At 34.4% G+C, this 13,760-nt stretch overlaps 1 protein-coding gene across 7 annotated transcripts in view; it reads right to left on the reverse strand.

Moving 5' to 3' along the window:
* The window catches only part of TASOR2 (transcription activation suppressor family member 2), a 79,406-nt gene that overhangs the window by 22,968 nt on the left and 42,678 nt on the right, over positions 1-13,760 (reverse strand). For all 7 annotated transcript variants that reach the window (XM_071210086.1, XM_071210087.1, XM_071210088.1 and 4 more), the window contains 6 exons: positions 13,465-13,565; positions 12,998-13,101; positions 8,546-8,618; positions 8,368-8,430; positions 3,922-4,641; positions 710-952 (listed from right to left, as the gene is read on the reverse strand). In XM_071210086.1, the coding sequence (XP_071066187.1) occupies positions 710-952; positions 3,922-4,641; positions 8,368-8,430; positions 8,546-8,618; positions 12,998-13,101; positions 13,465-13,537 (1,276 nt within the window). In that variant the 5' untranslated portion in view covers positions 13,538-13,565. The remainder of the gene's footprint in view (positions 1-709; positions 953-3,921; positions 4,642-8,367; positions 8,431-8,545; positions 8,619-12,997; positions 13,102-13,464; positions 13,566-13,760) is intronic.

A 13,760-nucleotide genomic window follows, 5' to 3' on the forward strand; every position in this document is an offset into this window, starting at 1 on the left:
TACTGAAGATAAAGTATAATTTACAGACTTTGCAAACCGGAGGAAGAAATGCATTATATTCATTTCCTTCTTAACTCTCCCTAGTTGGTCCCTTCAGACCAGGGAGAGAAGCTGATGTGTTTTCATTTTCACAGAGGTGATGACAGGACTTTCGAGTACAGAAATATGTCTAACAGCTGGAAATAGGGAACTAGGGCAGTCGGGTTTTTTTTGTTTTTTTTTTTTTTCATTCACTTAAGTTAGAAAAGTAAAACTGATTTTTAAATTAATGCCCCTTAAAACTAAATTTAGGAGTCTGGATTATTAACTATTTTGAACAATCTTTGAGTTTACAAATCCCTTTAGGCAAATAAACCCCTGCTATGTACTATAATTGATTATGGTCCAAAACATACTGCCAGATACTACGTGCTTGTGAATTTAGCCATAAATGACTAAAGCCATCTATATTTCAACTGTTGTAGATAATTCATGTTTAAGTTTTATGCAAATTAAAAAGTAGGGTTTATTTTGTGAAAGCTTGAATCTTTGCACTTCCCTAATTTACTTACAATAGGAACCCAAGTTACTTATTCCTGGTTAGTGTCTAAAGAATATAGAAAGAATTACTGGTAGATTTTAACTGTAACTGATATGATTTCAATGTTATCTTGCAATGTCTATTAGATCTGTATTTGGTGTTTATGTTTACAGGAATAGTATTTCTTACCAGGTCGTGGCTGCTTTCTGATTCTGGGATTCTGATTGCCTTTCACTATATTTACTCTCTGTTTTTGTGGAGATTTCTTCACAGATGGCTTAGCCCTTGGAACAGTTTTGACTGGAGATTTCTCTTGTTTCCTTGCCCTTTTAGTATTCGTTTCCACTGGAACATCTTTAGAAATAGGAGCTTCTTGGTTTTTCCTATCCAATTTGGTTGTCTGTACAAACTGTGCAGTCAGCACTTCAGCACCTTATGTAGAAAAGACACCATTTTTTTAAGGGGTAGGGGGCTCAGATATGTATCAGCATAGCTTTATCTTTTATTTCCTTTTTTTTTTGAGGGGGAACTTCTAATAAAGGGAAATAAAATATAAAGTTTTAAGTATTTCATCAGAATATTTTTTAACAAAGCAAGAGCTAAAAGTTCTCACAGAAAAAATATTGACAAATGTTTGTCTATACACATACCAAATGGTGAAATTTAACTTTTAACTTTATAGAACCAAGGCACAACCTAATTTTTTAAAATCTCCAAAATCTTTACTGTCTGATATTGGCAAGTAAGAATGAATATGTTAGTTAAGACCAGTAGGAGATGAATAATTCAGTTTAAATAAAAACAGCACAGCCCTCTTCCATAGGTGGTGATATGGTTAGAAACTACAACTGCACCAGAGAGACTGTATATCCATAAAGAGCCATATTACATATTTTATATTACTACTCCTAAACATCTAAGTCTTAATACCTATGAAAAATAATCTTTTAAGAAAAGACAAGGGAAGGTATACTGAGCAAAGTCTTGGTCTTATTTCCTACAAATCTGTCAGTGCTCAACTCTCCCACAAAATGCTCTGCTTTGCTTCTCACATGGAAATAAGGAAATAGCTAAAGGTGGAGGTATGGAAAGAAAAAGATACTACCTACCTGTTTGTATTACACAACAGAAAGTGTTTCAGTCTTCTAAGAGTTTTAAAAACAAGTTAATAAATTTGTTCCCTCTTGAAAACTTCCCCACTGACTTTCTTAATTTTAGCTGTTCCCAACAGAAAAATTTAGCCATCATATAAAAACATCACATATGAATATTGATAAATATTTTAAAATTATTACATGGAAAACACTATTTTTAATTAAGAATACTAAACATGGTATTAAACAGTATAAGACACTGTGATGATTTTAAGTGAAATGTAGAAATATCACTGGGAAAAAAACAACAACAAATGTGGGTCTTTTGGGAGTTGAGGAAGTGCTTTCAAGAAAAGCTTTCAGAATCTCAGTGTTGTGCATTTCCCTAGCTCTAATTTTCTTTCCTACTAAACTATTAACTGCTAACAAAGCTGTAACAAAAACATATTTTATTCTCTTTAAGGAGCATTTCTTTTTAAATAATGAGACTCTAATTCCACTCCAGTGATATTTTCTAAAAGCTTCAGCATTAAGAAAATGCCAAAAAAAAAAAAAAAAAAAAGCAGGTATTAGTTAAAATTAAATTAAAAAAGAGAAAGAAAACACATTTAGATAACAAAGACCTAGGGGTAAAAATTATAATAATTCGCACAAGCAGGAAAGGAAGATCTTTCACCAACCCAGGTCCTGGGAAAAAGAAAAAGAAAAAAGACCAAAAAAAAGGAAGGAAGGAAGAAAAACACAGGGTAATACTGCAGGGGTCATTCTGTTCATGTAAATCACTTACTGTCATGTGTCTCAAAATCACGTAATGATCCATTGGTGGGTTGAAATATAAATTTAATAGGTCACATCCAGAATTTTAAAAAAATGAAACAGAATAGAAAATACCAGATTGTATCACATGCAATTAGGGTAAAACTTTTTTGAAATTTTTGTTTCAGTCATGCATGGGCTGTACGTATTGATTAGGCTATAATAAAAACCACATTTCTTATAGTGGATTGCAATTTTTAAAAGCTTAAGTGTGACAACATATATGCTTAGTTAAAGGTAATTTATTTAACATCTAAAGTAAATTGGTTCACATGGAACAGAAACTCAGTACATAGTTAGCCTGGAATATATTTACAAATAGTTGTATAGTCTGATTTGCTGCTTTATATTGTCTTAATTTCCACCAGCCTCTTAAACATACACATCATTTCTCAAACCCAGAAATAACTATTTGCTAAACCATAGGGTAAAACCTTAATTATCTAGAATCCTGGGGATCTGCATATCCTAGGTGCCTCTTCTTGTAGGCACAAAAACTTTTAAGTTTTATAAAATATTATAGATAAGATCTCTCTAAAACAGTGGTTCACAAACCTTTTCTGTAAAGGGCTAGATAGTAAATACTCCAGTTTTAAAGGTCATGCAGTCTCTGATATAACTACTCAACTCTGCCATTTTAGTGTGAAAGTAGCTATAGTCAATATGTAAACAATTATCTGGCTTTTTGACCATAGTTTACTGACCACTTTTCTAAAATAGAGCAAACAGTTCCCTATCTTTTAAAACAAAATCCACTAAACATAATTTAATTTGAGATGACTCTAAGTCAGAATATATATACAAGTGCATTTGTCTATATGCTATTAATATATTCTTGATTCTCACTCAGTTTTCAGGGGCATCAAAGCCACTTGTAAAACTTTTTTTTTCTTTTATATGGAACTTTTTCAATATACACGTTTCCAGGCCACTGCATATAGGGCTGTGGTATCAAGCAAGTGATTATCTGAACTCTGATACACAAAAAAGATTAGAAACTCTGTTCCAGACTAGTCTTGGGTTCCAAGACTTTTTTTTTTTCCCCCTCTCTTCAGATGTGTTCAAGATATCAGTTATCACATTTTACTGCTGGTGATGAGCCTGATTTACATTATCTTCTCCCATCTCTGAACTGTCAGAGGAAGTCTTACAAACCAGATAACCATTTTTCTTAGAATGGTACGTAAATAATAATTGGGTGAAGAGTCGAGCAGTTTCACATGTAAAATAAAAGCTTTTGGAAGGTGGCTTTTGAGGTATCGTAGTTTTGCCTGTATTTTTGGTTCTCATCTATTATCTAGATCAGTGCTTCTCAAATTTAGCATGCATACAACTCATGTGGAGAGAAATGCTGGCGTTTCTACCAAGCTCCTAACTGAAGTTGTCAAGCCACAGTCTACACTTTTGAATAGAACTGATCCAGACAGGTATACAGTTATAATACCGGAGTGAGGATTAGCTAATTTAATAATCCATATAAATCATGCTTACCTCTTTTTCTTTTCTGAGGAAACTGTCCTTTAGCTAACTTAAGAGTTGTTGCAGAGTCTGAGCCATTGTTTGTTCCAGTAGCAGTTCTTTTGGGAAAGGGTCGGCACAAATTCACCCTCTTACTCTGCATCAACAGTGGCATGCTTGCCTTTCTCTTTGGCTGAACTCTAAGATTTGATGCTGATCTTACTGGAACTATAGTTCCCTTCTTTCCTTTAAACGTTTCCTCAGAATTCTTTTCTGTTTCTGTTTCTCTTCTTACTTCTGCCTCAGAGTCAAGAAATTCAGGCTCTGGAGTCATAACTAAAGAAAATCCAGCATCACAAATTCCATCTGAAATACAAGGAGACTGAGGACGCTCTGCTAATAAATCTAAAGCAGTCGATACTTCTAAAATATAACCACTAGGATTTGAAAAATAAGCCTTTAACTGAGTTAAAGACTGTAATGGGCATTTTTCAGCTGGAGGAACCAAATCAAAACCATTGGACAGTTTGCCAAAGAATGTAGTCTCTTTAATTCCATCTTGAGAAGTAGTAGTCAAAGAAGGACTTTTGTCTACCCTGTAAAATTCTTGGAAATTATGCTTTACTAATGTGTTTGGATGGATTCCTTCTTCAGTAAATGATTTCTTTGCTTCTAGCAGAGCACAATTAAGGGCAGGTAAAATAGGTATCACCTTCAATGAGATGCCATCTTCAACTTGTATATCTCTCACCCCTAAAATAAATATAAATATATTAAAAACCTGTTTATTTTTAAAATAAAAACATGCAAAAATGCTTTAGATATCGAAATGATGGTATGGTTCAATATGCTATAGTGTTTTCAAATGGCAATCTAAATGTCAATTAATAGAAGACTTATGAGTACATTTAATGAAATGGATATGTGTATTTATAGCCATATATTTAAAAGTATACCCATATATTTAATACACACACACAGAGAACAGTAAAAGAGTAAATCAAAATAAAATCACTGGGTTGGGGAGCAGATGTAGTTCAGTGGTTGAGTGCCTGCTTCCTATGCATGAGGTCCTGAGTTCAATCTCTGGTACCTCTTTAAAATAAAAAAAAAAAATCACGAGGTTAAAATGAGTAAGTGAAATCCCATTTCTAGCTCAAAATTTTACTAAGAAGCTCAGTGTGAGCTCAATGGTCCATTATAACAATAGTACTGGCCTTTACAGCTGGCCTGCTTGCTTGTCTACCTCTTAATTCCAATTTTATGCTTTAAAAATATATCCTATTTTATCTGTAACCTGTATAACTTACTTTGAAGTCTTTTAGAAGTTACTGTGGAAACCAACTGAGCTGAAAAAAGTAAAACCCTTAAATAATCCCCAAATCTCATTGTAATTACTGGTATTAAATTTTATTCCTATCAGTTGAAATAAAATTGTAAAAAATATTATTAAGTAACTTAATTGACTAGTCTGTTTCACCTCCTCACCCTAGCTCACTCTTTGACTGAAGTGCTAATTTTCAGTGAATCAAAAGCCTATATGAAGCCATAAAGACGGAAGGGAAGAGAAAGAGTCTCTGTGAATTGGGTAATAAAATCCTAGAAAACTTAAGAGTTACCAGTAATATAAATGCACAGTTAACAAAGACCTTCAGTTCCCACTAAACTGAAATATGAATTATATATTTCCTTTTAGAGAAAAACTAACTGCAGAATTAAGATACATCGAGTTAGTACTAGTTAAATGCATTAGCACAATAAAGGGTATTGGGAGAAGGGTAAGTAAGAAAGAAATAGGAAAATGTGGCTAGATATCAAAATAAAAATTACTCTCTTTGTAGTTCACCATTAAAAAAAGTAAAAAGAGAAGGAAAATAAAATATTAAGAAAAATCCTTCCACACTACTAGCACCTGAAATAAAGTAGTATTTTTCTTGCTAACTCCATGATTTCAAGAAAGAATCTGGAAAGGCAAAACCAAGTATGATTTGTAATGGACTATTATAAAATCTATGAAAAATAACATTTTATATCTGCAAAGCAAAGTATCACTCAATTTAAAACACGTTACTTGGGAAGTGAATGTGGCTCAACAGATAGAGCATCTGCCTACCATATAGGAGGTTAAAGGGTTCAATACCCAGGGCCTCCTGGATCATGTGGCGAGCTGGACGATGTACAGTGCTGCTATGCACGAGGAGTGCTGGACCATGCAGGGATGCCCTCGCGTAAGGGTACCCGCTGAGCAAGGAGTGGCACCTGTGCAAGGAGAGCTGCCCCATGAGAAACCGCAGCCCTTCCAGGAGTGGTGCCATACACATGGACAGCTGGCACAGCAAGATGACACAACAAAAAGCGACACAGATTCCCAGTGCTGCCTGATGAGAATATAAGCGGACACAGTGGGTGGCGGACTTGGCCCAGTGGTTAGGGCATCCATCTACCACATGGGAGGTCCATGGTTAAAACCCCGGGCCTCCTTGACCCGTGTGCAGCTCGCCCATGTGCAGTGCTGATGTGTGCAAGGAGTGCTGTGCCATGCAGGGATGTCCCCCGAGTAGGGGAGCCCCACGCACAAGGAGTACACCCCATAAGGAGAGCCGCCCAGTGCAAAAGAAACTGCAGCCTGCCCAGGAATGGTGCTGCACACATGGAGAGCAGACACAACAAGATGACGCAACACAGATTCCCATGCCGCTGACAACAACAGAAGCGGACAAAGAAAATGCAGCTAAAAAAAAAACAGACAAAGCAAATGGACACAGAGAGCAGAGTGCCACCTGATGAGAATACAAATGGACACAGTGAATGGACACACAGAGCAGACAATGGGGGGAGGGGAGATAAGTAAATAAATAAATCTTAAAAAAAACCCACATTACTAGAACTCTGAACTGAATAGCCACACATTTTGGTCCTTTGGGATCAACATCATTCCCATTAAAAATGCATGAGCTACATAAGGGGGAAAATGATGGACAGTGCAGGTAGAGGGAACACGGTCTATAAAGGTCTTGAATCATGTTTACTTGACATACTATGATCAAAGTATCTCCTCGCTGTTGCTCAATAACAAAAAAGGTTGCTAGCAGGTTCCACTCATTAAATGAGCACAGCATAGTAACATCAAACTGGTAACAGAGCTCATCAGAAACAGTACAGTTGTATCCATTTCCACAAAAATAAATATTAATAATCAGCCATCCGCCTGACAGTGAACATGGTTTAATTATATGATACTGGGCATTATAATGGTATGATTTAGTGAGGTCTCCCCTGATCCATAAAAACATTTTAGAACATACACATTTCTATATGTAGAGATTTATAAACCTGAGGCAGAGAAAGTGCATGTTATATAATAAATGTTACATGGAAAAAAAACAAAAACAACTTTAAAGCATAAATTTAAAATATAAGCTAAATTCTGAAAATTACATTCATTCATTCCTTTGTATATTTATTCAATAAAAACTGAGAACCTTCAGTGAGCCAAGCACTTTAGATAAAATGGTGGACAAGATAAATGTGGCTCTTTCCCATGAAGAGTCTATGTGGGAAAGAAATATAATTATAAACATTGTTAAGAAAAAGTACAAGGAATTATGTGATCACATAAAAGGGTAAAATGCTGTAGTGTGTAAATGATGTTCAAGGTAGACTTTGATAGTTATACTTCAGGCTGAGGAGAGAGAGAGGTGTGTGGAATTGTTTTATGCAAAGAGAACACCATGTTTAAAAATCTTAAAGCTGGAACAGCCTGATACCTTCAAGAACCTGAATGATGACCAGTAATGATATAGGCTACCAGGGCGGAGAAACAGGCAGAAGACCAGTTCATAGAGAGCCTTGAACACTTTGTTAAAAAGTATGAACTCTAATTTAAGTAAGATAATAAGCCACTGCTGGGATTTTAATAGGTAACAATATAGCAGTGGAGAGATGATTGGACAAAGGAAAGAGTAAACACTGGGAGATCATATGGGAGGCTTTTGCTGGGGTCCTGAGATATTAGTAAGAAAAAACAAAAGCTTGGACTAAGATGGTAACAAGAGAAATGGGGAGAAGGAGAAGGACTCAAGAGATGTTTACAAAATTAAATTGACAGGATTTAGTAATAAACTAGGTATAGGCAGTGAGAAAGGAGGTATTAAGAACAAATCTAAGGTTTCTGGCTTGGACAGCGAGACCACTCAGTGATAAGAGAATAATGATGGAAGATATCAAATTTCAGGGAAAGACCAGACTCAGTTTTGGACATGTGAATTTGAAGCACTTTTGTGCTATCTAAGTGAAAAACTCAGAGGAAAGGATAAACCTGCAAAGAAGATAAAGCTGTATCAACCAGGAAGGTTAAAGGAAGAGAGTGATAGAAGAGGAAGGGAATAGTTAATTGTCACATGCTACTGAAAGGTCAAGAAAGATAAGCACTGAAAAATATTCAAAGGTTTAGTGATCTGGAAGTCGCTATATCTTTACCTGTTAACAGGGATGAATGGAACAAATGCAACCCATGTAGACCCATCCTCTCATCTTCAAAATCTATATAGAATAAAAATTAGAGGAAGAAAAGTTAAGGTTATTGATCTGACAAAACAAAAGAAGCAACCATACTGAAAAATGTTTTGTTAGGTTTTTTCAAAAAAGTTGTCCTTACCTGTGTCTGACATTAAGGCTGCTGATGTAAATAAAATGAAAAATCCCCGATCTTCTAAGCATTTGATGATTGCCTTAAATTAACATAAAAATACGTATGAAAGTAGATTCTTCACTTTCTCTCTCCTTCTCACTCTACCACACTCTTCAGTGGAATACTGAACTCATGAAAAGAAAAAAAATCTTGAAGTTTTAATATTCATGGGAACTAGGGGAAAATTTTGTCCCTAGTACCAGAAACAGCCAGTTCCTTAGTTCTCAAAATAACCTTGGCCCTTTTAGGGGCTACATATAATAACCTAAAATGTTAAGGCTTAGTTACACAACAATGTTCAACTACATATCAGTCAGAAAAGCCTTTTTTCATGTTTTCATCAAGATGGTTGACATTTCCTTACTGCTGCCTAAACAGCCAATCTGTAATCATTTGGCCACTAAAAAAATTCAATGAATCAGACCTATGATTAGCATCTTAAGTTCTCATTTACACAAAACATACCACAGAATCCTGGAACTAGAAATAGTGAAAGATAGCATCTAATACAAGAATTCTTTCTATAGCACCCTGAGAAATGGAAAATAATAGAAAATAAAATAACCATGCTTCAGGCAATAAGAAATATATATGAAAATAAATTCTTCCTCTCTATTCCTTCTACCACAGTCTTGTGTGGAATCTTGAGGTCAAGGAAAAAAATTTTTTGAAATTTTAATGTTTATAATAACTAGGAGATATTTCCAGATATTAAGGGACAATGCTAGTTGTCAGAAATTTTTTCTTCTGTTAAGCCATTATCAGACAGATACTGAGAGAAAAAATGGACTGGATTGAGATGACTAAAAAGCTTTCATTCTAAATTAAAAAATTAAGTTCTTTTCTGTTGTTCATTAAAAAAAACCTAAAACATATGCATAACTAAGATAAAATCCAATATTCTATTACTTTTTCCATTAAACAAAACAAAATATACCATTTTAGGGAATAAAGTGATAGAACATTTTATTTCAAAAACTGATATACAAATCTATATATGTGGTAAAACAAAAATTAATCAATAGCAAAGAAAATATGAAATAAAATACTTTTCTAATTACTACATTAGAACTAAGTTATGAAACTGATACCTCACAAGAAGGCTCACTATTTGAGTCTCCGTACATTTTATTACAGCCCCCTATGTATTTTACAGCATTCGATGGTTTACATTTTTGTCTTCTCCACAGTCTCATACCCTCAATAGCAGCAACTATTTTGTGTTCTTACTTCTAGCTCACTCTAGGCTCCAAGAAAAAATTATGAAATAAACATACCAAAAAAATACATATATCAATATATACACACATACACACACACATACAGTTAGTTTTGGTGTCTATTAAATTGTCATGAGGTACAATTCTTGTTTCATTTTCTACTGATGTAAAAAGTGAAAGTGACCATAATTGCCTCTATATTGTTCTGTTTTAGTTTTATAATCTAAAGGGAAGTTCAAATCTTCATATCTACTAAAACCATGCATTTCTGTCTTCTAAAAATATGCAAATAAAACAGATATATGTAGTAAATCTTATTTGTATCTGAAATGATGTATGAAAAGGGCTGTAAAAAGTTCTTACTATAATCTCTGAGGGGACAAAGCATATAATCTTTCAAGTATCTACTTCTAACCTCTTCCATATACACACACACACAGAAGTACAGCCATTCATGATCCTAACACTTTTAAAAAGACTGTGTCACTCTATACTGATTTTGAAGTTCCGTGTACAGGTATATCTTAAAGACAGTGCAGATATGGTTTCAGACCACTGCAAGAAAGCAAATCACTATAAAGCAAGTCACGTCAATTTTTAAATTTCCCAGTGAGTATAAAAGTTATGTTTACTGTAGTCTATTAAATAGGCAATAGCATTATGTCAGAGGCTTGGGTGACTAGGTACATAGTCCATTACCAATAATATTTTGTAAGTAATCTTTATTTCTGAGCAGTAGCTCTGTCACAACAGTGGGCAAATAGCCAGTAAACTATGTTGTCAACAGATATGCTGTCATCCGGGTTTTGTTGTTCTACTTATAAAGCAGAGGCAGAGTAAATTTAGCATAATTCCTAAGGGTCCTAGAATTCTCAGAATGGTAAATGAGTACTGGCATCAATTGAAAGTTACCAGTTGCATTAGGCCCTAACAAAAGTCAGCCTGTCCTTTGAAATTTTGAAGCCATGCACTGACTTCTCTTTAGCTATTTCTAGGTAGTCAATCTTCTCCAAATAGAAGACTGTTTTGTCTACATTGAAAATCTGTTGTTCAGTAGAGCTACCTTCATCAATTACTTTAGCTAGATCTTCTGGGTAACTTGCTGTAGCTTCTATGCATTTGCTGCCTCACTTTGAACTTTTATGTGATAGAGTCAGCTTCTTTCCTTAAGTCTCATGAACCAATCTCTGCTAGTTTCAAGCTTTTCTTCTGCAGTGTCCTCACCTATCTCAGCCTTCATAGAACTGAAGAGCAGGAACTTGCTCTGGATTAGGCTTTGGCTTATGAGAATGTTGTAGCTGGTTTGATATTCTATCCAAACCACGAAAACTTTCTCCATATCAGCAGTAAGGCTGTTTCGCTTTCTTACCATTTGTACATTCACTGGAATAGCACTTTTAATTTCCTTTAAGAACTTTTCCTTTGCATTCACAACTTGGCTAACTGTTTAGTCCAATAGGCCTAGCTTTCAGCCTATTCCAGCTTTGGATGTGCCTTCCTCAGTAAACTTAATCATTTCTAACTTCTCATTTCAAGTGAGAGGTATGAGACTTTTCCTTTTACTTGAAAGGCCATTGTTGGGTTATTAATTGGCCTAATTTCAGTATCATTGAGTCTCAGAGAATAGGAGGAGGGGGAGAGAGATGGGGGAATAGCCCGTCAGTGGAGCAGTCAGAACACACACAGCTATTAAGTTCATCATCTTATAGAGGTGAAGTTTGTGGAACCCCAAAACAGTTACAATAGTAATATTAAAGATCGCTGATCACAGATCACCTTAACAAATGTAATAATAATGAAAAAGTCTGAAATATTGCAAAGAATTACCAAATATGACACAGAGACATGCTGTTGGAAAAATGGCACCATAGAGTTGCTTAAGACAGGGTTGCCACAAACCTTCAATTTGTAGAAATGGCAATATCTGCAAAGTGCAATAAAACAAGGTATGCCTGTACAACCCCACATATACTTTATTCAAGGGACATTTACTGCTTGTTCACTACACCCCAAGCATTAAGGAGTCAAAGATGTTTAAGGCACAATACCTGCCCCCAATTTCTAGTTGGGGAAACAGTTAAACAAATATTCAAGAAAAGAAGCATGGAACACTGAGGAAGAAGAACCTTAAGTGATAGGTGAATTCTATTAATTATTAATAAATAGGTTTCAAAATAAAGCTCTATACTAAATTGTTTCTACTTTCTACTCACAACCAGTCACTTAACTAATGTATTTTTTTGGTACTTTCTTCCTTTTAATTTCCAAATATGAAATGAACTACACTATGTCAAAAAAAGAAATTAAGACTACCATCCTCCAGTAGACATTCAATGGTTATCTATTCAGCATATAATTTCCCCATTCCATTTTACCTGCACTTAAGATTTTCTCAAGACACAGTTCTCTGCTGTCACTGAGCACAACCAGACATTGGGTGGGATCAACCTTATACCCAATGGTGGAGAGTGGGCTCTCAGTGGCCTAAGGAAATCAGTGAAACCCATCCCTTGTCAGTTACTGTTTGATGGATATACAAATAATATAAAGTCAAAAAGTCATAGAGAAAGAGTCATAGTCCTGAACAAACAGCATTAGAACCTGCCCTAGAATCTAGAATTTAAATCCATTTATTGTTTAAGCTAGTTTTGGTTTCTGTTATATGCAAACCATTTATATCCCTAAATAGAAAGAATCTGTTGAGTACTTCTACATTTCTCAGGAGAGTCTTCCTTTCTACAATGTGAAAAAATGAGAAGTAACAACTCTTTTCTTTCCTATAAACCTGAGAAAGATACAGGTTACTTTTATTTATTTATTTATTTATTTATTTATTTTACAGGTTACTTTTAAAGAAATATCTGTCCCTAAGGATTCTAGTAACCAAAGCCCTAGGGACCAAGTCAAGTCTTGTCAAAACAAAACAAAACAAAAACCAAACAACTACAACAAAAAAGCTTTGAGAAAAACTGTTCTCTTTTGTTTTTTATAGTCATGAATATAAAATGATGACTGAGATACAAAAGTAAAGAAGATGCAATGGAAATGAAAATGCACTGGTGGTCAATGAATATTAGCTAGACAATGAAAATTCTTTTAGTAAGCTAAAGTACTTCAATCTAAACAGATCCAACCGATAAGGAGATAACAATTTCTCAACTTAAGGAAAAATTATTATATTTAAATTGTTGATTCTTACCAATTCTTTAGTTTTAATGTATTCTGTTAGTTTATCTATTTTTTCCCCTTGTTTGTTTGACAGTTCCACTTCATATAAATGGAAGCACATATCTTGATGACAGACTGTAGAAAAAAAAATTTTCCCATTTAAAATATTCTGTTATATTTTATTCATTTTATAAAAAGGTGAAGAACTAGGCATATTACTCAAGAAACATTTATTTTTTAATGGCCTTATTTATATCTATTTGCTTAGTTCCCTGAGCATTCTAAATTAAAGATAGTTCATTGCCATCTTAAATGTAACTACCTTTCACAGTGCCAAGCTGGCTTCCAAGGAAATGAAAACAAAACTTTCTTTTACGAAATACCCTGTAAGAATCACTTAAGACAAAATAGAGGTATGGATATATACTTGAAAGAGATAGTAAGAAATAGCTGGAAAAAAGCCCAAGACATGCCATGTATCACTATATCTGAACAGACCTTTTTGCTCCAAGTAGTTCTGTTTTCTAAAGGCAGCTTCTGGTAGTCTTTTTTTCAAGGAAGATACCTTCATTACATACTGAAAATCTAGTTCCTGTGGTCTGAAAAATAAAACAACATCAAGCAGTGTAATAAATATTGAAATGATCCATAGCTCCATAATTTTTGGTTTTCTAATATAAATGCAACAAAGGTATCATAACCACAGAAAAGCCCTTAAATTAATAAACTCCCAAGTCAAATAATATGTACATTTGTAAATGTTACAGATTTCTCAAACATATGACTTATAGGTC

This window comes from Dasypus novemcinctus, chromosome 20, assembly GCF_030445035.2.
Source record: "Dasypus novemcinctus isolate mDasNov1 chromosome 20, mDasNov1.1.hap2, whole genome shotgun sequence".
NCBI classification, from domain to species: domain Eukaryota; kingdom Metazoa; phylum Chordata; class Mammalia; order Cingulata; family Dasypodidae; genus Dasypus; species Dasypus novemcinctus.